The sequence below is a fragment of the Barbus barbus genome, assembly GCF_936440315.1.
Source record: "Barbus barbus genome assembly, chromosome: 5".
NCBI lineage: Eukaryota > Metazoa > Chordata > Actinopteri > Cypriniformes > Cyprinidae > Barbus > Barbus barbus.
The window spans coordinates 30,619,422-30,646,240 of record NC_136733.1 but is presented as its reverse complement, the minus strand read 5'-3'; the positions used below and the strand labels follow the sequence as shown (position 1 = coordinate 30,646,240).

Sequence of the window (26,819 nt, the reverse complement as noted above, 5' to 3'; positions counted from 1 at the left end):
GTCAATACCAACCAAACACATTCGCAAAAGACAGTACATCTCTTTTTTTTTTTTAAACCGAGTAGCCTTATTCAGTGGTGGCCAAAATTATAACAAAATTGATTTGAAGTCAGTTATTTCTATCTTTTGCTGTTGTGTGTCAGTACGAAATATCAGTTTACATTTCCACACAACAAACTGAGACAGACTAAATTCAGAAGAACTGTGGCAACGTCTCCAAGATGCTTCAAGAAACATACCTGCAAACCTACAGTACTGTTAAAAGTTTTAGGCACTTAAAATAAGGATGCTGTCAAAAAAAAATGTCATAAATAGAGGTTCTTTATCAATTTTAACTTTTATTAACTAAATTAAATTAACGTGGTGTGCCCATCCTTTGTGTTTAAAGCTTTTGCCCTAGGTGCACTTGCACATAGTTTTTCAGGTAGCTTTGCAGGTAGGTTTCTTGAAGCATCTTGGAGACGTTGCCACAGTTCTTCTGGATTTAGTCTGTCTCAGTTTGTTCTGTTTCTTCATGTCATTCCAGACAGACTGGATGATGATCAGATCAGACCTCTGTGTGGAGCACTGGCTGTTGGAAATCTCACTGGATTACAATTACTGGCAAAATTAATGTTTGGAAATGAAAACTGATATTTCCTACTGACACACCACAGCAAAAGATAGAAATAACTGACTTAAAACCATTTTTTAGCTGCTGAAAATACCAGTTTTCTAATATTTTTGGCCACCACTGTAAATATATAATCTTTGTAAAGCACCAAGCATCCAAATCCAACATAAGAGTAATTATTAGTTGTCTATTCAGCATAATAAACCAAGGTGCGCTGCATAAAACGCAACCTTGAGTATACGATACCTCTACCCAATACCTTTGACAAGACGAGTCTTAAAATAACCTCGGCTGAGCAACACTTCGGAATGTCAATACTAAACTACTGAATACAAACGATCTTGGCACGGCGGCCCCAAGAAATACTCACAGACATAAAAATGTAAAATACACCACTCACTCATGTAGTTGCACTCTCCGGCCTTCTTTTTGTTAAATTCATCCACAAATATCCGTGCGACTAACTTCTGCTACCCTCGTTTTTCTACTTATGTGTTCGTATTTTTGTCCATTAACGTTCTTTTCAACTGCTTACTACCAAGTACGGATCCCTGCACATATATTTACCGTGGCCATGAGTTATGAACTCGTTCCCTTGTTATAGTAAATCGTGGTCAAGCTGGGAACGAATTAATAAAATGAGTGGTCATATATTATATTATATTATATTATATTATATTATATTATATTATATTATATTATATTAGCAAGGTTTACATGTGGTTACATTTTTACTGTAAATGACCTTATATGGGGTGCAAAAATAACAAATGTGATGAGGTTGCTAATAATAATAATAATAATTATTATTAAACATATATTTATTTAAATAATAATAACAATAATTTACCTGTCATGTGGCCTAATTTGGGTATTCATTATTATTATTATCATAATCATTATTATTATTATTATAATGAGAACCCCATCAAGAATATTCTCTCGCGTTCTGAGGGCTTTCATGTCTCGTCCTGCTTTCCGTAGTGAGACCGAAGGGGGCGGGACCGGCATGGCGGCCAAGGTGAGTTCACTTCCAGTTGAGTTAGTTCAAATGATATTGTGTACTATAGTATCACAAATTCTGCAGAATAGTATCACACATTTTGACAAGTATCATTTTTCATGATCTGCGTGATGCAGCTGTTAATCAGAGCGTAAGCACGGTGTTTGTTAAACATTAGCGAAGAACATGCTGCTCTTAAACTCACTGTCACACACTGATGATCTCTCACTGGCTGTGTTTTAAAACATAATCTGCTGCCTAGACTTCACTCTGAGGCATCTGTCCTAGTCAGGCAGCATTCTCTCTTTCTGTCACTCTGAAGACTCGAGACAGTAGGATTAAGATTATTACACGCGGTAAAGCGTCTTCTCTCGCTTCAGTCCATTACACTAATACTGTGCTTAAGGCAAGATCAAGGAGCTGAAACGGAGAAACCACACAGCCAGCCAAAGCTGATAGTTATTATACTGCACACGTTTAATGAAAAGTATACAACACATGCAAAACAAAAAACTTTTGTACATGAACCATGATAGTAGCATCTAAATACTATGGTATATGAATAGGCAGTCATTTAATACCATTGTATTGTGGTCAAAAATTGAAGTATCTGTATTATTAAACTATGTTGATCCTCAGATGCTGAAGTATGCAGCGCTTCCTGCTGTTGCAGTGGGTTTGGGCTCATTCAGGATTTATTCCATAAATGAGAAAATAAACGAGGAGCTAATATCTCCACGAGAGGTAAGAAAAATCATGTTTGCAATTGTAGTCCTATATACAATACTGTTTTTGCGGTATGTATGTGGTGCAATTTGTTAATTTCCTGTATGCATGGAATACCTGAGTGACCTACTACATTTATCAAAATGTATGAACAATGTACCATACAATTGTTTGAAATGTTAGTAGGAAGTGCAAGTTTGCACTTCAGACAACTTCTGTACATTCAAATGTGTCAATAAGACAGTTAAGATTTACTAAAACTCTAAATAAATGCTGTTCTTTTGAATTTTTATTCATCACAAGGATCCTGACTAAATGTATTGCGCCCTCTACCAAAAATAAAGCAGCTCAGCTGTTTTCAACAATTGAAATCAGCAAATCATTGTAGTAGAATGATATCTGAGGGATCATTTGACACTGAAGACGAGTAATGATGCTGAAAATTCAACTTTGCCATTACATTTCAAAATATGTTCAAATAGAAAACACTGATTTTTAAAATCAGATTTTGTGAAAAATAATATTTTTTCACAATATTACTGTTTTTACTGTATTTTTTTTTTTTATAAAATCTTACCTACCCCAAACTTTTGAATGTAAAGTAATACCCATGTTAAATATATCACCATGACCTCTCTCTTTTTTTCTGTCTCTGTCCAGTTGTCTATCTACTCCCCAGATGGTCCTGCTGTGCGGCTTGTGGAGGAACAGCCTGGTGTAGTGCAGACAGGGCTGGGGTCCGTGAGGGTGGGCCTGCAGCCGTACGTCAGAGCAGTGCAGGTGAGCTCTGTCACACTGTCATAATGACTTAATTTGTCATTGTTAGTAGTGTGAGTTTATGAAAGATTATCTGTTCTTGTTTTTACAGAACACCTTCACGTCAGTCAAAGTTGGAGTGATATCTGTTTACCACGCAGGGCAAGGTAAGCCTGACGTTTGCGAATGAGCGAGCGAGTGAGATAGAGGGACGAAATGACTGTGAACCTGACCTTCAACTCTTGACCTTCTCTGGTTTTAGATACATATCGCTTCCTTCGAGATCCACCTCCTGGCTTCCTGCCTAGAGTGGGTGTCATCGGTGTGTCCGGATTGGGTGGCCTGATATTGGCACGCAAGGGTAAACTTTGTATGCGGTTACTTTGTGTTGTTTCACTGTTTAAAAAGACAGCTGGGTATCGAGTTTCATACTTTTTAGGCACTGACCGAATTGCCTCAATACCATTGAGTATCAAAAAATATCTTGTCGTTCGATATACCAAATTTTGATACCTAAGGGTTTAATTTGGTTGTGGTGAGGCATCAAGGTAAAACACTAGTTTACGGGGCTTACACCATCATACATGAGGCTATAGTGTGCAAGCATCACAACACCCATAGATGAAAGGCTACTACTTGCACTAGAGCATTTTTGTTTTAAAATGAAAACAATCCTTGTCCATACTGGTGTTTCCACTGTGCTTCAGAAAAGATCTCCGTCCACGATACATGACCAAAAACACACATTACGTGACCATTTATGCACACTGTAGCACCATGCTATATAAGACAGTTTAAAAGATTTCTGCTACACTTTTACTCAAAACTCTCTTTAAATCACCATCGAGTGTTTGAAAAACGTTTTTTGAGGTGATGTAATATTGTTCAAATGGAATTCATAAAATTGGTATCAAAAAAAGTATTGTTCAGACACCGGCATTGAAGCCAATATATCAGTATCGGTATTGAATATCTTTGACCGATACCCAGCCCTAGTTTAAGTGAATAGTAAGCAGCATCTGTGTGAATGCGTGCTTTTGCGCAGGCTCTCGTTTAAAGAAGATTTTCGTTCCTCTTGGTCTGGCTACTGCTGGTACTGCAGTATGTTACCCCACACAGACTGTTGGAGTCCTGAAGGTACATTCTCTCTTCCACTCAAAAAAAAAACCTACATACTTGATGTTAATTTTTCACCCAAACATAGAAAATTATTGCGCTTATACTTTCAAATATACAAATTTCCCCTCATTTTTGCTCTTTTTTTCATAGATTACTGGTAAAAAGGTGTATACTGTCAGTTCATCTATTGCTTCAATGTTTAAATCCAAACCAAAGGAAGAAGTCATCATGCCTGTTGTTAGTGTGGAGGTAATCTACAAAGTTGCATATTAAAACCATGTTGGTTTTTAAGTGTCTGCTAAATGAATCAATGTCAATGCAAATTTAAAGTCCACTTGTATTGCAATGTAATTTAGATTTTTATGTTTAATATATTTACAGTCTGCTGCCACTGTAACAAGCTCAGATACAGAATCACCTGCTAAAGCGCTTTCTGAACTCCCGCCCAAGTCTGAGCCGGCCGCTGCTGTTCCAGATGAAGATGTCACACCAGTAACACAAGTTGTCCCATCAGTGGATTTAGCCCCAGTAGCAGATGTGTCAGGAGATTCTATTGAACCTCCTCCTGCTTTTGATGTTGCATCTGGAATCGCTGCCCCACTCTCTGAATCTCCCCCTGCACCTGTTCTAGAAACTGCCCCTGAGCCTGTCCTAGATGCACAATCCACCCCTGTTCCCAAACCAGCACCTTCTGCTGAAATGGATATTACTCTTGTTGTGGAGTCTGATCCTGAAATTGCCCCAGAAGCTGCCCCTGCTGCTTCAGAACTTGATGTCCCTGCACCTACAGTTGTTATAGAGGAGGCTACGCCCTCAACTACACCTACTGTAGAGGAAACCACACCCCCTGAAGATGCCAACTTAACCACAGCAGATAAGGAACCTGCTTCTGTTGCCCCGCCCCCTGCTGAGGAAGCCCCGCCTTCATCTGAACCTCCTGTTGATGAGCCAGCCACAGGTGAGGAAAAATATTTAGTTGTGAGGCAAGTATGGTTTTGATTTAGCATTTTCCCCTCCAACTAGTCGAATGCAGCTATCCTAGATAATTCCTGTGGATCAATTTCTTTTTTTATACTACCTGACAAAGACAGAAATGCTTAATTTAAGAGCAAAAGATGCACATTAAGTGTGTCATTTATGCTTTAGATATTTTATGTATTGTTTTTATTCTTTTGCTGCCACAAAGAATGATGGGAAATGTTGCTTAATGTTTTTGAAATAAGTATCATATGCTCACTAAGGCAGCATTTATTTGATCAAAAATAGCCTGAAATGTTCAATTTTATTACAATTTAAAAAAACTGATTTCTGTTTTAATATATTTAAAAATATTCCTGTGACATTACATCAGTCTTCAGAGTCACATGATCCTTCAGAAGTCATTCTAATTTTGATTTGGTGCTCAAGAAATCTTTCTTTCTTAAAACAACAGCATTTATTTTGAATAGAAATCTTTTGTAACATAAGTTTTTACTGATTTTCTACTTCATTTTTGATCAATTTAATGCATCCTTGCTAAATAAAAGTATTAATTTCTTTAAAAGAAAACAAATACTGGTACCAAACCTTTGTTCATGTGCATATTCATGTTTATGTTGAATTCATACATGACTTGACAGCATAAGCACTTCAGTTCTCCACACACTGAAATCCACCGTCCGTCTTTCCCTTCTAGTGAAGTCACATTTTGTCCCTGACCCTTCTCTGCTTGACCACGGCCAGTCGAATCCAGAAGACGCAGACATGTACAGCACACGGAGCTGAATGAGTGACAGAAACTGCACATATGAGATGTTTTAATGTGCCATGATTCCAGCAGCATTTGATCGTTTTGTGATTAGGATATTTGTTTTACCAGTGATGTGGAGGAAGGTAATGTCATGTTTCTTTCTTTCTGTGCTGCCTCACACTTGTGAGAATTTTCTTACCTCAGCAGAGATATCAAACACACACGTGTTAACACGTTATCTACATTTTGTTGACGCTATGGATGAAAACCCAGGGTAACAGTACTTTAATAAAAAGCCTTTGGTCCCTTAGTTTAATCTCCAGATTTATTTCTGACCTCGATTCCTGTAACAACAGGAATTTTGTTCATTTTATACTGTGAAAAAAACCCATCTAAAACTGGACCACACACACAAAAACTTTTTATATGATCAAAAACATTTGATGTATACATGTATTTTCTAAAATACAATTTATAAGGGTTAGGAGTAAATATAACAAGCCTCATCTTATCTATTTGTTTGAAATTGAAAAAAATAAATAACTAAAATAATCTGTCAGAAATAACTCTTAAATTTTGACCCGTTAAAAAATATTTCAAACACGACTCAGTGGTTACTGCTTTTCAGTTCTGGGATCGTCCAGCACCACTTTGGACAGTATTTCAATATATTTTTGTTAAAAGGTTTAATTTATGCTTTCTTTACATAAATCTGTATTGCCTGTGTAATAGAAAAGCATAAAATAAAAATAAAGGTATTTAAAAAATATTTTTGGGCTTGTTTATTTTTCTAAAATGTTTTCTGAAATTACAAACAAGCATATATTATTACTACAAATACAAAACACATTTCCGCCCCATTTACACACAAAATCAGTTTTCCAGTCGCCTAAAACAACTGAACTCGGATCGGAACACACTGAGATCCATTATCTGATTGCACAGGACTTTTTTCTTTGCATGATTATCTTCATGACGTGTGACGTCTCATTGAGTGTCATCAGGCTGGCAGATGTCTGCTGTCCTGTAGAGTTTGGAGCAGATTATTTCTACCCTGCGTTCTCCGAGCAGACAGAGATCAACAATACACACCACGCGCTCCGACTCCAGCTGAGGGGCAGAACGCATCAACGACCCTGCAGAAAAACACACACTTTAGTGCTACAATGTCACAGTGACTCACAGGTTTTTCAGCCGAGATGGACACACACACCTGGTGCGGGGCAGCTACCATCTGGCTGAACACACAGTTGTCCTGTTGATATGCAAGACAGCAGGGAGTTGTCATGCTGAGTGTGCGGCACTTCAGCGGCTCTGGGGTCATCAGGGGAGACGACAGGCACAAACTGAACATCTACTGCAGCTTTTTGATTCAGCCCTGAAAGAAGAAGAGAAGTCCAGTTATTACCTGAAGCTATAGCTCCAGTCCACAACATGGTGAGCTGCAAGTGCTGCTCTTACCCAGAATCGTGAGTGTGAAGTAGCCGGTGCAGGCCACAGGTGTGTGCGTGTGTGTCTGTGAGGTGAGATCGGGCGTCCATCTGGCTGGGCTCAGGTTCAGGTGATGTAGTAGAACTTCTCTGTCATCAAAGTGGAATTTTTCAGGAATGCTTTCCTGATCGAGTCTACCACAGCAAAAGTGATCGGTCACTTGCTGTTTCACTAAAGGCCAGACTCTGCTCTCCCATAATGCAGTAGGGTTGCTGGCAGCTTGCTGTACATCTGGGACTCGGGATGTCTGGTCAACCTCTAGAAAAAAATTTGATTACAATTCAGTTCAAAAGTTTGAGATCAATAAATTTATCGCTTTTTAAAGTCTTTAATGCTCACCAAGACTGCTGTTATTTGATAAAAAAATAGTAATATTACAATTTTAAAGAACTCGTTTATTTTAAAATATAATTTATGTATTTACATATATATTTGTGTCAGTGATGTTTAGAGGGTACAACACCTTTTCCTACAGCTGGCTGTCTAACTGATGCATGTTCGTCTTCAACCTCCGATTCCTCTGACTCCAACTCCCCTTCATCCTGTTGCTCTTCTTCTTCCTCCTCTTCATGAGAGGAAAGGCCCACCTGCCTGAGGGACAGGAAATAATTTTGACTTCATAGTACCTCAGTTAAAATTTACATTACGCATTTATTTACAATAGAAATCTATAGGGCAAGGCACTGCAATTTAAATCAATGTACATTATTACAGAAATGTAAATAAATGCATATTAAATGTAAAATTTTCAAGTCTTGAATATACATCAAAAGAAATTTCAGTCAGTCTGACCTATTTTAATCTCAGCTGGGTAGAACCTCAAAATACAACAGGCAGGTTTTCAGATTAAAATACAACAACATTTTAAAGGAAAAAGAAAATACAGATGTTCTGTTATTACTAGTTTGCTGAATTACACGAAAATATCTGAAATTCTGTCTATGAATAGGCTGAAGTCAGACGTGCTTACATTACCTGTTGGACTGCATTTTGGATCTGGTGAAATACTGCCGATGAACTCCTCTGAATAAAGAGGGAAAATATTTTTGGAACACAAATGAAATCAAGAAGACTTATTTTTTTATAATTTACATAAATTAGGCAATATTCATTCAACCTTGTTTCCACATCTGCCAATGGTAAGTAAACCAGCCATAAATGCTTTACCTGTCAAGAAACAGTATTTTGCACTGTTTTATTGACACATACGTTTTTGCCTTATTGACAATGTAATTATCTGGCTTTAGAATTTTTCTCTCCTCTCCTCCCCTTATCTTCCCTGCTTGCTCTCTCTCGTCTTGTCTATTGTCTAACACTTGAGAGACTCTTTCTGCACTGCTCTCCAAACCGAAAAATCATGGATTTGATCAACTGGTCTCTCAACGCAATTGACACCATATTCTCTACAAGAGCCCTGGGCTCGGGGGAGCCCAATTGTCCGGACGGGACGTTCGCTACTGGCTACACGATGGACGCATGGGAGAGATGGCGGGTCGTGTGTCTGGCGGCTCTTTCGTGGAGGACATTGAAGACATCTACCTATTCGGAACCATGATAACGGGTTTTCTGCTGATTGGATTTGCCCTGGGTTATCAGAGAATTCAGAAGACGGGAACAGCTGTCCAAAGCCTCACAAGGCTGCCCCTCATGATTGAAGCAGTGGGCAGAGCGGTCAGCACTGAGACTGGAACAATCAACCGCAATATGGATTCTATCACGGAGAAGCTCACGGCTGTGCTGAGAAACATTGATGGACTTGGAGACCAGAATGGACAAAGAGAGCTATGAAATTGGTATGCAGCCGCTCGCACCAAGACCAAACAATCTTATCATCTTTCGGCTTCCCAAAACAACAGAACTGCCTCGGACAAGGTCGTTCTGGAAACAACTCCCCCGGAAGGGCACTGCAGTGAGACGCTCTTGCTTCCTGACCCCTTCCACAGACACCTGGTGACTGTCGACTCCGTCTGGGTCCCGATCAAGGCCGTTTCCATGGCAATGCAATTGCTGTGTCGCTATCACAATCTGAGGACTGAGACAACTTGTTTTGGATACCAGCGGGGCGGATTTCCAGGCCTACAAATACACGAACTCACATCACACACATACCCATATATACAGACATTCCATTCACCCCCCCCCCCCCCCCCCCCCCCCGATCCCTCGCCTTCGCCGCTTTGTTCCGCCAGTCCGACAGGCGGGTCTGCGATCGGCGCTGATAATAGCTGCTGGACCGGATGGCTGTTTGTAGGAGCTGGATTACCCCCCACCTGTTGCAAGTTGTGTGTCTATGGTGTATTGATTATGTACTTTTGTTGCTGGGGTGTTTTTTCTGTTCTCACACTGTAATCCCATAGGAGCATAGTCTGGGGGTTATTTTTTTTCTCCCCTCCTTCCTCATGTTTAAGCTGTATTTCTTCCTCAATTCCCTGTCTTCCTGTTCTGTCCACCCCCTTGTCATATTGTATTGTATGTATGTTTGTGTATGTATGGACAGGTTGATGGCTAATTTCGCTGGTACTTGTGACTAGTGACAATAAAGGGCTACTACTACTACTATAATAATGATTTCTGAAGCATCATGTGACACTGAAGACTGGAGTAATGATACTGAAATTTCAGCTTTGCAATCACAGGAACGAAGTACATTTTAAAATATATTCAAACAGAGAGAAAGTTATTTTAAATTGTAATAATATGTCATAATATTTTTGCTTTTACTGAATCTGATAAATGCAGCCTTGGTGAGCATAAGACTTTTCTATTAAAAATATTTTAAAGGTCCCATGGCATGAAAATGTCACTTTATGAGGTTTTTTAACATTAATATGAGTTCCCCTAGCCTGACTATGGTCCCCCAGTGGCTAGAAATGGCGATAGGTGTAAACGGAGCTCTGGGTATCCTGCTTCGCCTTTGAGAAAATAAAAGCTCAGATGGCCCGATCTGGAATCTTCCCCTTATGTCATCATACAGGGAAAGGTTACCTCCCCTTTCTCTGCTTTGCCCGCCCATGAGAAAATGAGCTATGACCGTGCGAGGCGAGCGAGAGACATCACGGCTTGCAAACGAGCGAAGCACTGTTTTGCGTTCGAGTAATAACCTGCGCATATTAACAGACAAATTATGTTGATATTTAAAAGTCCAAAAAGTCCAAGTGCTTGTAAACGCTGTTTTGTAATTGATTTATTGATGAGTCTGCTGCTTTAAGGCAAACTGAAAGCACTGCTTCTCTGCCGCTCGCTGCTCAGAACAGACGGCGAGAGAGGTGACCCTGCGCTGGGAGAGTCAGACCTCGCGCTCGCGGGGCAGTACTGGAGACATCTTCCAAATGAATGATAAGGTTTTTTTGTTTTGTTTTTTTTAAGTCGCTAGGTTTGTTAGTATGTACCCGTAATGGGGAAAAAAGCCGCCTAAAGGGTCTGAAAGATACTCAATATTGTTCTAAAGTCGCGCTCGTGTGTGGGAGACACGGGAGCTGATGGCAGCGGGCAGTGGATATTGTTGCGGTCCGCCCAGGTAAAGTCTATGTGTGGGGAAACACTGACCGTATCCAGACACAATATTTTAAACTAACCATTCGGAGACGTCCTGCTGTAGCCGCTGAGTTGCAACTTCTTCATCTGGTGCTTCTCCATCCAGATCAGTTTCTGGGTCAAACCGAAAAGCTTGAACGACTGCGTGTCTACGAGCCATTGCGATACATCCACTGTCAACATTAACGCATGGTACCGTGGCCGCAAGCTTCAGGCCACACACCCACCCTCCACCTTGCCCCGCCTCTCTCCTCCTGATTAGCATTTAAAGCTACAGACTGAAAAATGGCACGTCCTAAGGAAAGCTCATTGTGGGACTGGCTCATAGTGGCTGAAATTCTGCACCAAGGCTAAATTTCGGAAACGAGACTTCAGATACAGTACTAGGGACCACTTAGGCCTATATAAAAGCATCCAAAAAACAGCATGTCATGGGACCTTTAAAAAATCTCACCGATCCCAAACATTTGAATGGTAGTTTATAATGAACAATATCCTCATGGATTTAATACACCATGGCGACTGGTAAAGAACACCTTACCTTGAGCCTGTCTGCACTCTCCTGCGTTTGGGTGAGACGGTAATATCAGAATCAGGTGAGGTCGAATCCACTTCTGTCTGTGTCAGAGTCATCTCATCCATTGTGGAGGGAGAAGCGGCAGCTCCATCGTCTCTGACTCCTCGTACGGAGACACCCTCCTGCCGTAATGACATATCATTATTTATTATCATTATCAGTACATTTTCTTAAAACGCAGGGGGAAATAACAGACTGTCCTAATGGTGGTTGATCATCTTGATTGAGTTGTACAGACCTGTTGTTCACTGTGTGGTGGCCATGTGTGGTACTGCACAGCAGCCACGTAACCCTGTACAGCCACTCTCCTGTGCTCTCTGTACTGCAGACTCTCCAGCTCCCCCTTCAGATCAGCCACTGCTGTAATTGGCTCATCTGCAACACACAGGAATTCATGTGTTTAGCGTGTTTAATTGAATCATAGTTCAGCACAAAAAGAAAATTCTGTCATCATTTACTCACCCTCATGTTGTTCCAAACCTGTATGAATTTTTGTCTTCACAAAAAAGAATATATTTTGAAGAATTTAGTTAACCAAACTTCCATGGTCAGTGGCTACCAGCAACTGTATGGTTACCAACATTCCTCAAATTATCTTCTTTTATGTTTCACTAAATAAAGAAATTCATACAGGTTTCGAACAACTTGAGTAAACAATGACAAAATTTAAATTTTTGGGTGAACTATCCCTTTAACATTTAAAAAACGCACAACAATTATCTCAATTGCAATACTGTTTAAATTTAATCTCACTGCTCATGTTGCTGTTGGTGATTGGTGCAGGAGGATAGCAGTAATGTCCTCCAACCGCAGTCCTCCGCAGCATGACACTGTCCTTCAGTGTCTTAGTCCACTGAATGAATGCTTTAACTTTTGGCTCATTGACATAGGGCTGCTTTTTATGACAGCCTAAAGCACACACACAGACAATTAAATAAAGCTGAGCTGATTGTGATTATCTGTGACCTCATTGGCTGATTGAATGCTCTGGCTGAAATCTACCTGTGATGAAGAGCTGTGTTTCTGTGCTACTGGTCAGATACACAGAACAGCCCGCCTTACACACTCTCATCTGAGTGCACACCAGATACGTCACTGCAGAGCAAGAGAGAAGTCATAAATAAGGTTATTTAGCATAAGAGAAATGCAATGTATGTGTTCATGGACTGATGGTTTACTTGGGCAGATGTTGTTGAAGATCTCTGGCTGGGATGAAGAGAAGATCTCCAGGATAAATGGCGAGTCAGTTGTCCCATCCACTGTATGTACCCAACGATACGCCCAGAACTTTTCAGGTCCTGACACACACACACACACACACAAGCAGATGTAACGGTGGTTTGACTAATTTCCAACCTTAAGTATGAATAGTAATAATGTAGATTATATTAGCAAGCACAATTACAGACAACCAGCTGTTTAATAAAAGACTATACCTGTCTTCTCCTTGCTCCTAATTCGCTCAACCCGGCCCACGTATGTCACTAGACCAATGATGTCACAGGCTTGGTTATTATTCATCGAGTCCACCTCTGACCTGATCACAGAGAGATATTTAGAAAATTGTTGATTGGCATCATGACAAATTTAAATGTATTGTAAATAAGACAAATGAATAACATAAAGGTATTAAAAACATGCAATTAAAATCCAATAAAATAACAGTTTTTAGCTATGCTTTTTTTTGCATAATTGCATTTGACACACACTGATTTATGCTACCATTCAAACGGTTGGTATCAGTAAGATTTTGTTTTTGAATACAAATTTTTTAAGAACTCTCTTATGCTCACCAAGTTTGCATTTATTTGATAAGCAATACTGTGAAACAGTAATACTGTAAAATATTATTACAATTTAACTGCTTTCTTTTTTTGACATACAGGTACATCTAAAAAAAATTGAATATCATGAAAAAGGTCAATATTTTTTGTCACTCATTTCAGAAAGTGAAACCCATTTATTATATAGATTCATTACAAATAGAGTGAAATATTTCAAGCCTTTATTTCATGAAATTTTGATGATTATGGCTTACAGATCATGAAAACCCAAAACTCAGTGTCTCAGAAAATTAGAATATTACGTAAGATCAATAAAAAAAAAAAAAAAGATATTTTAAATAGAAATGTCAGGCTTCTGAAAAGTATGTTCATTTCTATGCACTCAATACTTGGTTGGGCCTCCTTTTGCATGAATTACTGCATCAATGCGGCGTGGCATGGAGGCAATCAGCCTGTGGCACTGCTCAGGTGTAATGGAAGCCCAGGTTGCTTTGATAGAGGCCTTCAGGTCATCTGCATTGTTGGGTCTGGTGTCTCTCATCTTCCTCTTGACAATACCCCATAGATTCTCTATGGGGTTCAGGTCAGGCGAGTTTGCTGGCCAATCAAACACAGTAACACCATGGTCATTGAACCAGCTTTTGGTACCTTTGGCAGTGTGGGCAGGTGCCAAGTCCTGCTGGAAAATGAAATCAGCATCTCCATAAAGCTTGTCAGCAGAAAGCAGGATGAAGTGCTCTAAAATCTCCTGGTAGATGGCTGCGTTGACTGTTGACTTCAGAAAACACAGTGGACCAACACCAGCAGATGACATGGCAGTCCAAATCATCACTGACTACGGAAACTTCACACTGGACTTGCAACATGGATTCTGTGCCTCTCCACTCTTCCTCCAGACTCTGGTAGCCCTTTTCCTGAAGACATCTGAGCGTGGTGACTCTTGATGCACTGACTCCAGCTTCAGTCCACTCCTTGTGAAGCTCTCATAAGTGTTTGAATCGGCTTTGCTTGACAGTATTCTCAAGCTTGCGGTCATCCCTGTTGCTTGTGCACCTTTTCCTAACCAAATTCTTCCTTCCAGTCAACTTTGCATTTAATATGCTTTGATACAGCACTCTGTAAACAGCCACACCTTTCAGTAATGAAACTTACCCTCTTTGTGGAGGGCGTCAATGTTCGTCTTCTGGATCATTGCCAAGTCAGCAGTCTTCCCCATTATTGTGGTTTCAAAGAACAAGAGATACCCGGAATTTATACTGTAGGGATGGTCATCTGTGGCACGACATTTCGTTCCACTGTATGTCCCCACATGTAGCGGAATGACAATAAAGCTCAACTTGACTCGACTTGACTTGATTAATTGAAACTCAAATATAAATATTCTAATATTTTGAGATACTGATTTTTGACTTTCATGAGCTGTAAGCTCTAATCATCAAAATTAAAACAACAAAACTATTGAAATGTTTTACTTTAAGTTTCACAAAAAAGTTTCAGTTTTTGAAATAAGTTACAAGAAAACTTTTTCACGATATTCAAATTTTTTGAGATGTACCTATATGTGACCCTGGACCACAAAACCAGTCATAAGGGTCAACTTTTCGAAATTGAGATTTATACATCATCTGAAAGCTGAATAAATAAGCTTTCCATTGATGTATAGTTTGTTATGATATGACAATATTTGGCCGAGATACAACTATTTGAAAATCTGGAATCTGAGGGTGCAAAAAAATCTAAATATTGAGAAAATTACCTTTAAATTTGTCCAAATGAAGTTCTTAGCTATCCATATTACTAATCAAAAATTAAGTTTTGATATATTTACAGTAGGAAATTTACAAAATATCTTCATGGAACATGCTCTTTATTTAATGTCCTAATGATTTTTGTCATCAATAATTTTGACCCACACAGTGTATTTTTGGCTTTTGCTGCAAATATACCCCAGCGACTTAAGACTGGTTTTGTGGTCCAGGGTCACATATTATAATATGTCTAATTTATTCCTTTGTGTTCAAAGTTGAATTTTCAGCAGTCACTACTCCAGTTTTCAGTGTCACGTGATCTTTCAGAAATCATTCTAATATGCTGATTTGTTCTGTTTAATGATTTAGTGGAAACTGTAATCATTTATTTCAGGATACTTAGATGAATAGAAAATACAAAAGAACAGCATTTATTTGAAATAAAAATCTTTTGTAATATTATCTAGTCTTTACGATCAATTTATGAACAATTTAATGTATGTTTGCTGAAAAAAAGTAGATTTTAAATTTTAAATAAATCTGTGTACCTTGTGGCAAAGTTGTATGGGACATCAGGCAGATCCCACTGAGGCTGAACACTTTTTGGAGGAATCACTGTCACTACAGAAGCAGGACTTCGAGGATTCAGGCTGATCTCTACAACCCACAGAACCACAACAAACAAAGAGCTGAAATAAAACTTTTTCAAGAAATGGTCCAATACTTAACCTGTATAAAACAAACCTAGGTTAAAATGCAGCATAAGAAAGCTAGCAACAAAAAAGCCCTGGAGTCATACCAATGGAGTGGAAAGTCATAAGTGAGAGTGTGCGGATGTGTGGTCTAGACCGGTTCTGATAACTGTGTTTCAATGAGTACTGCTGCAGATATAGAACCGAGCCGACTGTCAGTCTGCTGAACCATTCAGGACAAAGATCATTCCATACAACCATGGACATGACGCCACTCTGATCAGCCACCTCACAGTACACCTGAAAGAGAGGAAGAGGGAGGAAGCGAAAGAAATAGATCATAGCCTCAAAATGTTTGCGGCGCAGAAGAACCTGTAGACAAAAAGAACGTTACGTTGACTCACCTGAAATGGGAAGTCAATGTTTTGTCCTGGTTTGCCATAGTACCGTATCCTGGACCTGTGCAGAACTCGGACCAGCAGTGGGAGAGGCCGTCTGGAGCTGTGAAAGAATGCTTCCAGATCTGCCAGAAGTGTGATTCTAGACACTGACACACACACAAATATAACATTAACAACATATAATAAAAGATCACACTTTTATTAAATTAAAAAAACTCTTACTGACAGCTAGGCAAAACCTAGTGGTTTTAAGGATAGTGGCAAAGATGGGCAAAGAATTAAAATTAGTTAATAGTCTTTAAAGTTTTGAAAAGAACATGATCTTATAATGTAAACGGTCTTTTTCCATATTCTCATTTCTTTTACACAAATTTGTGTCAACTTTTATTAAACTCAAATTATTTAACACTTTGAAAATACTATAGTTTTAAATATTTAAAAAGCATTCATTTACAAGTATTTAATTTGATTTAAAACAATTATAAGTTTATTAATAACTACAAGCCATTATTTGGGTGCTAAACTAACTAGCTTAAGAAACCATATGAAATAAATATAAACAAAGTGTCTACTTTAAAGCTTCAAATAACTTTTGTCAAAATAAAATTACAAAATATGGGCGAAATGTTCCATTTAGTGTAACAGATGTATTCAAGTAAAAATGAAACAATATATTTATTCTGACCTCCACAAATACTTTGCACATACCAAATAAAAAAAACTCTTGCTGACAAATGGGCAAAACCTAGTGGTTTTAAGGATAGTGGCAAAGATGGGTAAATAATTTAAATGACTTTAGGGGGCTGCGCTGTGAACCTTAAACAGTCTTTAATGTTTTGAAAAGAACATTATCTCATACCATCAATGACCACGTCTGGCGGTGGGCTATAAGGAACCCAAACGCTTCCATAAGGATCATCGTTTATCCACAGTGGTAAATAATATTTTCTGCTCAGCTGCAGGGGTCCATCGGACCGGGTCACATGGTCCTGACTAGGGATGTAACGATTACCGGTTTGACGATAAATCATGATAAAATTCCCCGCGGTTAGTATTACCGTTTCATATTTTAATTATCATTAAAACCGTATTCGATTACCGTGATTTAAACAACTCGCGATAAATAAATACTGTCCGGCATAAAGCAGAGTTTTCAGTAACAGTCTCACGAGCGCACAGCAGCACAGTAGTTTCGTTCTGAGTGAAAACAGGGCGGAAAAGCTGGGAGGTTTTAAAAGAGTGCTAAGGGAATTATACAAATTAATATATCAATGAATTAATTATATGAATGTACCTCTGAAGGTTCGGACTGTCTTCAGAAACAATTTGATGGCATTTTGTTCTCATCTTCGCTCCATGTAATACCTAAAGGAAGTGTTCGCGGAGTTCACAGGAATCAGCTGTAATTCAGCTTTTCCGTATAAAGCGCCACCTGCTGTCAGAGACTGGATTTACAGACACTTATTTACGTTCAGCCTGTGTGCAGTTTCTGTCTGGCCAAAAAATTGACCAAATTTGCATGACCTGCTGTACATTTTAACAGGTTGATGAAAAACAAACTTATGTACATTTAAACAATTCATATATGCTATATAGAATTATTTATGGAGCAGGTAAAATACATATAATCATTTATTAATTATCATTTTAATTTAACCCTTTTCTTTAAAGGCTGAAATGTGTGGTCTACCTTTATGTTAAACTTTTTCAAAGCTTTATTTGAACATTTACATTATTTATTTGAACATGCTATTAAACTGGTGTCAGTCAAATTGTCATTTAAAATCCAGACCTCATTGGTAATGTTATTGTTTTAGTGATTATGCAAACAAAAAGTCATTTTATTTGCTGTTTGTTGATTTTTAAGTATGAAACTTGGTGAAGTGATTTATGTTTCGGTACTTTTTGAACATCTCCAGCACATTTTAACAATACCGTGATAATACTGATAACCGTGATAATTTTGGTCACTATAATCGTGATTAGAAATTTTCATACCGTTACATCCCTAGTCCTGACACCACTCCGGGATACTCCCCAGGTCTATAATGGACAGAAAGCTCTCCGGAAGCTCCACGACGCTGTGGATGCTGTCTATCCTGATGTAACTGTGACTCAGCCTCGTCTCGTCGTGGACCATCGACAGCTGGGACACAAGGACCCCGGCCCCACAACGCAGCGAGCCCGTCCTCACCCACCGGCTCAGACTGTCCGCCAGCTGACACTTTATCCTCCACCGGCCGTCCGTGACCGTCAGGTCGTAGCTGTAGCTCTCAGCGGCGGGATGCTGTGCGCTTAGGTAGCGGTCCAGAGCGATGACAGCCAGGCACAGCGGGCGGGTGAGGGTCAGGGAGAGAGTGTGCGCGGACCGCAGCTGCTTAAACACCGCCTGGAGAGCAGAACCGGACCCGCTGTCACTGCGATCCGCCGGGCCTGCCATCACTGAAACCAGAGACGGTCCAGACTCAAACCCGTTAACTCTAGATTTAACGACGTAAGTTATATAAAAGCGACCGTTTATAGGAGACAGATACTCACTTAATTATATGAAATATACAGGGTTTTATTCATTTACATTTTGAAATATACGTGTTTGCGATTTTATTGCCCATGAAGTCAGCTCAAACCTCACGGAATGTAAACAAACTCCAAGCGCGCGGTGAGTTCGTGTTTCTTCTTCCCGAGTAACTGAACACTAAACGTTAACCATCGCCACCTACAGGCGCGGAGGACACAGCAGCGCCACCTACTGACAACAAAGAAAGTTCTGCCTTTGATCACGTCAAGTTTGATCCACTGAAAACAGCAGGCCGCTTTTTTATGGTCATAAAGTGTATTACGATAGAACAATATCTTTAAATCTATATTGTTGGAGTAACACAATTTCAGAAGAAACAAGACAATTTGAAGCAAAAGGTGGCTTTTCCTCATCCGATATATTATATATATATATATATATATTTTTTTTTTTATTTAGTCATTTAGCAGACGCTTTTATCCAAAGCGATTTACAAATGAGGACATAAGAAGCAATCAAAAACCAACAAAAGAGCAACAACGTGCAAGTGCTATTACAAGTCTTGGTTAGCCTAACGCAGTATAGATAATTATTATTATTATTATTTTTTTTATAAAAAGACATATAGATAAAATAAAATTAGAATAGAAAGTGCTAGAGTTAGAGGGTCAAGTAAAGATGGAACAGATGAGTTTTTAGCCGTTTCTTGACGATGGGTAAGGATTCTGCTACACGGATTGAATTGGGCAGATTATTCCACCAGATGGGAACAGTTAATGAAAAAGTCAGTGAAAGTGTTTTTGCGTGTCTTTGGGATGGCACAATAATGTGTCGTTCACTTGAAGAACGCAAGCTTCTAGAGGGCACATAAGTCTGAAGTAATGAATTTAGGTAAAGGGGTGCAGAGCCAGTGGTGGTTCTGTAGGCAAACATTAATGCCTTGAATTTAATGCGAGCAGCTATTGGTAGCCAGTGCAAATTAATGAACAGAGGTGTGACGTGCGTTCTTTTCGGCTCATTAAAGATTAATCTTGCAGCGGCATTTTGGATTAATTGTAGAGGTTTAATAGAATTGGCTGGAAGACCTGCCAAGAGAGCACTGCAACCGTCAAGTCTGGACAGAACAAGAGCCTGAACAAGGAGTTGTGTTGCATGTTCCGAGAGAAAGGGCCTGATCTTCTTAATATTGTATAATGCAAATCTGCAGGACCGGGCATATTTATAATATGCATTTTATAACTAATGTACCACATATGGGACCCTGGACCACAAAACCATGTCATAAGGGTCTATTTCTCGAAATTAATATTTATGAATCAACTGAAAGCTGAATAAATGAGCTTCCCATTGATGTATGGTTTGATAGGATAGGACAATATTTGGTTGAGATACAACTATTTGAAAATCTGGAATCTGAGGGTGCAAAAAATATATAAATATTGAGAAAATTGCCTTTAAATTTGTCCAAATGAAGTCCTTAGCAATGCATATTAGTAATCAAGTTTTGATATATTTATGGTAATGTACAAAAATATCTTCATGGAACATGATCTTTACTTAATATCCTTATTATTTTTGGCATTATAGAAAAATCAATAATTTTATCCCATACAATGTATTTTTGGCTATTGCTACATTACGTGCTGCTTATGACTGGTTTTGTGGTCCAGGGTCACATTTGATCTACATTGAAAACAGCAGGCCTTGATGAAAATGTTTTTATGGTCCCAAATTACAACAGAAAAAATATCTTAAAATTCTAAATAACACAATTTCAGAAGTAACAAGAAACTGGGGGATACAATATGAAGCAAAAGGTGGCTTTTCCTCATCTGATATATATTCATAATATGCATGTTATAACTAATGTACTTTATAACCACACATATGTTAATAGTAAATGAATGGTGTACACATTCAAGGTACATTTGAATTCATGTGTATTGATTTCCCAAATGAATCTGAACTTTGACAGAAGTCAAAATGAGCTCCATTTACACATGCAGTAGCCTACAAAAACTGGTTGGCACAAAGATGTAGTGTTTTAGGAAAAATTACATCAAAGTGGCCAGAAAGAACAGTGTGTGTGCTATTAAATTGTATAATATAACTATTTCTGAAATATGATATTAATGGGGTTATTATAGTTATTACATATATCTATATGAAATAACTAATTTGACATAAAATATAAATGTTTATATAGAAGTAATACGTAATACATAATTTTAAGCATGTATTATTTTTATATAGTTATATTTTATGTACCTTTTTTTTTTTAAATACAGTGTATTGAAAAGTAATTAAGAGTCGGTATAACATCCAAACTGTTTCAGAATGTAAACTTTTTTTTTTATTAATTTCTTTTAAAACCATATTAACAATATGTTGTGATGGTATATGTACACAGAAGAATAAAAGGGGGGAAAAACAAGCCATACATTGACTGTGCAACATCAACTCGCTGAACTGACAAACAGAAAGCTTTACGTCCCCCCAAAGCCCAAAGTAAGACACTTCAATAATTAATCTGTTACAAAATACCTCTGTTTTTACTTTCAAATCATACACTCTATATAAATTTATTTCAAACTATTTGACATCTTATAAAATAAACAACTATATTTTCCTAGACATTTTTTTGTATATCTTATATTACAATATCTTCCATGTATTTTCTGCAGAGTATCAGCAGAGATGGCTGTTTATACCAGGTGTCATTTTCCGTCTCGTCCCCTCACCTGGGTAGAATATAAATGCATTGACGATGTCACCTGTTCAGGTAACACATAACACATACACTCACAACACACACATAACACACACTCACCAATCCATGAGGCCTAAAACCTCATCAGAACAGACACTTTTGGGGAGAAATTCAGGCCAGAGAGAGAGAGAGAGAGAGAGAGCACAAAGCAAAAGACATAAAGAAGGGAAAAAGAATAAAGTGCAGTTTCCACAACCAGAGCATAGGTTCACAGAGAAAGAGAACAAAGATGAGAGTCAGAACAGTTTTCATCTACCACTCACAACCCCCCAATCAATGAACACAAACACATCTGCAAAACAATCAAACTTTTATCTCAAGAAACATTGAGTCTTGCTGCAATAATGGGCAATAAATGAAGGATGAAACGGCTCATTTTGTTCAGGGGACAATGTACACTCTATATGGCCATCACAGTGGCAACTGGCATAAGTCATAACCTTTGGATTTATTTGTCCTACTCATTTTGAAATGAATGTTCTTCTGGTTTGTTGCTGGTTCTAGATGGTTGGAGCAGCTAATGACCAGCAACAGTGTTATAAAACACATCTACCATATTGGGATGGATTCGTAGGTTGAGCAACCTAAAATTTACAGTTAAATCTGACTCAAAATGCAGTTTCTCTCATGTCTAACTCATTTAAGGGGCATTTGTGAGACCCAAAGATAATCTCAGAGCAGCAGAAGGTGATAAATGGGAGGCACCGATGCAGAACACCAACAGACTCCAGGGAGGCAGAACGAAATGCTGAGATGAGCCGGTAAGATTTAGAAATTTCAGGTGGGCAGGTTTGAGACCTAAATGAGTTTGTGGGAATAGGGGATTTGATATTGTAAGGTTTGTAAATGTAAAAATCTCTGGAGTGCTTCCTTTGAGTGTAGTTTTTAGTATCTGAAACATCTTATTTGATCTAAATATGAACAAGCTAGACACCTGCGTGGAGACGTCACACCTGAGAGAGTCGGGGAGTTTCACACTTTCTATACATGACTGAAGGAATGTTAAGGATATTTTCGTACAAAAATACTTTGGGTTTTCATTCAGACAGCACATTGGCTTCTACTAATATGAAGTGTTTCTTGCTAATACAAGAAAAAACTACCTGACGAAAAACAGAAATCTCTTCGATAAGTATAAATTACACACATTCTTGTTTTTCGATTTGCATTGCACAACATACAGAAGGGCACATGATCTTAGACCGTCTTGAACCGAATTTTCTTAGTTTCAAAAAAATGTAATAATCAGCACCAGCCTTTAAATGTGCTATGCGTGACAGGATGGAGGAAAGTGTAAGCTTGAAGTCCTAGCAAAGAAGAAAATGTAAATGATTTTACAATTCTCCGATTTTTTTTTATTACCTAATCTTTTGAGTTTTCACTCCAGAACATCTAAACATTTTTGCCCTTTGCCTGACACTTCTATGTCTACATCAACTCCCCAAAAATAACAATAATAATACAAAAAATTGTAATGGGGAAACAAAGTATTTTTTTTTTTTACTAATATTTGAGTTGTATTTGTCAAACACTTTGCCCAAGCGACAGGCAGATGAGAACATTTCCATTTCTGCAGCCCTGACATTATGATTGTCTTCAATCATTCAATCTGCATTCATTCTTATTTTACATCTTCATTTTTGCAGTTTATCTGCTGCGGCACTTGCGCCCACCACCATAAAACAGTCACTAAGTCCCTCTACTACGAAGCATAAATTAAACAGAGCTTCATCCCTGTGTAATACTGCAACTAAATATTAAAGCACATCTGTTGTGCTCATATTGACATCAAATCAATGTAGATTTATGTGTGGACAGGCAGACCACATGCACGTCTGAAAACTCAAAGAACTGTTTGATCAGGGAAGCCAACATGCTTCTCCTGACGCGCTATGTTTAGAACCTTAATATGAAATAAATGTACTGAAATATGATGTTCCGGAGCTCAATATGTGGAGAAACTCTACGTACAGTACAGTGGATCGAGAAACAAAGAGTAACAGGGATTGAGTTGAACTCAGCAGTAGGAAAGTTTGCCCTAGTGCCAAATTGTTCTTAAATATTTGAAATATACAACGTGATTCAAGTTTCTTTACGTTAGCATTAACATAACCACAGGAGGGGGCTGACCATGCTCTGCACGATAACAGGAAGCCAAATGTTTTTGAAATATATTTGGGTCTTCGCTGAATTATGCCCAGCTCCTACCATCTGCACACACACATGAAATATGATGTGTGAAATCAGTTCATGACCATGTAATTTTCTTCTTGTTGGTGGGGTGATTTCTCTTTTAGTTAGTATTTTAGTAGCGGTTGAGGACAGAACACAGAGCAGAGTTTACACTCTGTCAAGGCATTACTTGATTTGTTGATTTTGTCTTATGTGTCAGTTTGTGTTGAAAAGTCCAGATAACTGTAACATTACAGTATCAAAAACCCTCCACGGCTTTCTGTCCTTTACGTATCGATCAAAGTGCCTGCTTGACTGCTCTGTGACCCCTGTCTCCATGATGGGTCACGTGCCTCCGGGCTCCTCCTGCGTATCCCAGCATCCTCTGCGTGTAGTCCAGGCCAGGCAGAATCCTTGGGCCTTGTGGCGTTATCACCATCATTTGCTGTCATGGGAACTTTGAGGGACTTTGGCTTTCTCGATTTTGGTTTGGCTCGGGAACGAGCCTTCCTCTGAGCCGAGAGAGTCCCTTCCCATCATGCCTTTCAGAGCTAAACGCTCAACACGCTTTCCCGGCAACCTCTTGGCTTTTCCCAGGTGACGGGGCTACCGCGGGAGCATGTTTCTGTAGTCCAACAGGTTGCCGGACTGCGAGTGATGCTGCTGCTGCTGTTGTTGCTGCTGCTGTTGTTGTGGCTGTACGTATCCCACAGTACTTTGCTGCGGAACGCTAGGGGTGTGGAATAAGGCCTGAGTGGGAGCATTGTGAATCAGACCCTGAGGCTGCATCTTCAAGAGAGAAAGAGAAAGGTTGCCATATTTTTGAGGCATTCTTATCAGACAATGAGATTCGGAACTGTAAATCTGAATCACAATATTGTTTACCTGAAAGAACTGCTGAGGTTGTTGTAGTGGTAAACTGTGTGGGGCAGCCATTGGGTGAGGCGTGTAGGTGGGCGTGGCCTGATGGGTGATGAAACTATTATGGGGGATCATGATTGGTGAGGTGAAGACGGGGGAAGGGACAAGCACAGCGTTACAGTTCACCTGCTGCACAGGGAAGGAAGGAGCCATCATCTGCTGCTCCAGAGGATATCTGTAACACAAACATTTTGGTGAATTTCAAATAGTATGCTTGCATTCTACTCATACTACTTCTGTTATGACACAAATAGCAAAAGTAGTATGCTCTTCCAAATTTAGCCTACCATTCAGTCTATGACTTCACGTTAATTTTGAATGGGGCCGTCATGCTCACACACACTCACTTGGTTTGTTGAATAGTTGAGCTGCATTGGGAAGACTGGGCCCCCCCATTGCTGTCTGGTACAAGCGTCTGCATTGATTGGTTTAGTAGCATCCTACCAATCCAAAAACACCCCGTATGATATTACTGATCAGATCAGGGAACATGTTTGTTATAATGACACATTCTGTAATATTACCAAAATCAGCCAATCATGAAGCTCCCTCACGCTACCAATCAGAAAACACCTCTTATTCCCAGTAAAGTCATGGCTAAATTAGATCTACTATCATGGATCTTCTGTAATCTATTATTTATTGAAAACAGCCAAATAATAGTTTTTTTTTGCTAAAATGGTTAAAATGTCATTAGAAACTGCTATTCCAATCAGAGAAACTGTATTAAAGGGACAGTTGACCCAAAAATAAAAGTTCTGTCATTAATTACTCACCCTCATGTCATCTTCAGAACACAAATTAAGATATTTTTGATGAAATCCATGAGCTTTCCCCGAATAGACAACAATGCAACTGACACGTTCAAGGGCCAGAAAGGTAAGGACATCATTAAAACAGTCCATGTGACATCAGTGGTTCAACTGTAACGCTATGAAGCTTTGAGAATACTTTTTGTGCAAAAAGATAATAAAAATAATGACTTTATTTAACAACTTCTCTTCCGTTTCAGGTGAGTAATTAATGACAGAATTTTCATTTTTGGGAGAACTGTTTTGGGCTCCAAGCCTGTACTCTTTTCAATGGAGAATACTATCTCAACAGCGGTTTAGAAGCACTGTTTATTCATACCACACATTTAATGTGTATAGTTTAATGTGTATAGTTTACACAACATTCTCTGGACTCACGTCATCCTGGACACCAATATTTGAACAATTCATAAAAGATGAACCACTTTCCGAGTTAGGATAAAGGTTAGGGGATCTTGATTTTTCAAGAGTACTGAACCAAATTTTCACACTGAACATTCGTCTTGGTGTGAACAGGCCTTTGCAATGTTCTTCTGCCACAGTAAACTGTGTTTTTCTGTGTGTTTAAGGTGTGTTGTTACCGTAGCTGTCCTTCCTGGCTGTAGTCGGTGTGTGCGTGTCTTTGGCAGTGTGTGTCGTGTTGGGTTCGGTGTCCGTGGTTGGGTGAGAACATCATTGGGTTGCTATAGAAGGGTGTGGTGAGACTGGTGTGTGTCTGCATTGGAACACTGACGGCCTGCATGTGTCCAGTCTGAACCAGTCTCTGCTGGCCCTAATCACACACAAACAAGACATCCATAACTGAATGAGTCTGCGAGTGAGTAATATTTATGTGTGTGTGTGTTGTGCGTAATGGGTACCTGAGCAGATGAGCTACTGGGCTGTTCTCTGAGTAGTGTGTGTGATGAATGTGAAACACAGTGTTGAGGTTTGGGCTGGGTGCTGTGTTGGGACGGCCTGCCTGGACCCTGCTGCTGCAGACCAGAACTGGCAAATTCTCCCTGTATCGGCTGCTGGAGTAACATCTGCAAACACAGAGACCCAAACAGCTTTAGCTCTAAAAATAAAATCAGACTCCAAAACAAACGTCCTCTCTGAATACAGTAGCTTTTTTCCACAGAGAAGGAATATGGTATAACTACACTACAGTTCAAAAATATTAACTGTTTGATACTTACAACAAATGATTCTTGAGCAGTAAATTAGCATATTAGAGCTGATTAGAATAACATGTTATATTTGAAGGATCTGAAGACCGGAGTAATGGTTGCTGAAATTACAGCTTTGCCATCACAGGAATAAATACCATTTTTAAATATATTAAAATAAAACAGTTATTTTAAACTATTCATATTTTGCGATATAACTGTTTCTACTGTGATTTAAATGCAGCCTAGGTGAGCATAGGAGACTTCTTTCAAAAACAAATTAAGAAAAAAAATAAAACCGAAGA

The 26,819-nt window shown here is 38.9% G+C and overlaps 3 protein-coding genes across 3 annotated transcripts in view; 1 reads left to right on the top strand and 2 right to left on the bottom strand.

Moving 5' to 3' along the window:
• Positions 1-1,563: 1,563 nt before the first annotated feature.
• LOC306869236 (uncharacterized protein) lies at positions 1,564-6,707 on the top strand. Its single transcript, XM_079415914.1, has 9 exons — positions 1,564-1,634; positions 2,256-2,360; positions 3,003-3,122; positions 3,211-3,265; positions 3,361-3,459; positions 4,144-4,235; positions 4,368-4,466; positions 4,599-5,175; positions 5,893-6,707. The coding sequence occupies exons 1-9, from the start codon at positions 1,575-1,577 to the stop codon at positions 5,979-5,981; spliced, it is 1,296 nt and encodes a 431-aa protein (XP_079272040.1). The 5' UTR covers positions 1,564-1,574; the 3' UTR covers positions 5,982-6,707.
• On the bottom strand, positions 6,251-24,085 carry LOC306869489 (RPA-related protein RADX-like; the record flags this gene model as incomplete). Its single annotated transcript, XM_079416257.1, has 18 exons — positions 6,251-7,082; positions 7,160-7,324; positions 7,408-7,695; positions 7,901-8,028; positions 8,413-8,460; positions 11,513-11,670; positions 11,787-11,923; positions 12,302-12,457; positions 12,551-12,643; positions 12,727-12,846; positions 12,985-13,085; positions 15,629-15,737; positions 15,880-16,072; positions 16,177-16,319; positions 17,033-17,166; positions 18,193-18,445; positions 21,433-21,465; positions 23,941-24,085. The coding sequence occupies 18 exons, from the start codon at positions 24,083-24,085 to the stop codon at positions 6,934-6,936; spliced, it is 2,553 nt and encodes an 850-aa protein (XP_079272383.1). The 3' UTR covers positions 6,251-6,933.
• Positions 21,025-26,819, bottom strand: part of npas2 (neuronal PAS domain protein 2) — a 37,169-nt gene continuing 31,374 nt past the window's right edge. Inside the window, exons 18-22 of the mRNA XM_079417292.1 lie at positions 26,227-26,391; positions 25,948-26,138; positions 24,902-24,994; positions 24,519-24,729; positions 21,025-24,422 (exon numbers count right to left, since the gene is read on the bottom strand). Coding sequence (XP_079273418.1) covers positions 24,240-24,422; positions 24,519-24,729; positions 24,902-24,994; positions 25,948-26,138; positions 26,227-26,391 — 843 coding nt within the window. The 3' untranslated portion in view covers positions 21,025-24,239. The remainder of the gene's footprint in view (positions 24,423-24,518; positions 24,730-24,901; positions 24,995-25,947; positions 26,139-26,226; positions 26,392-26,819) is intronic.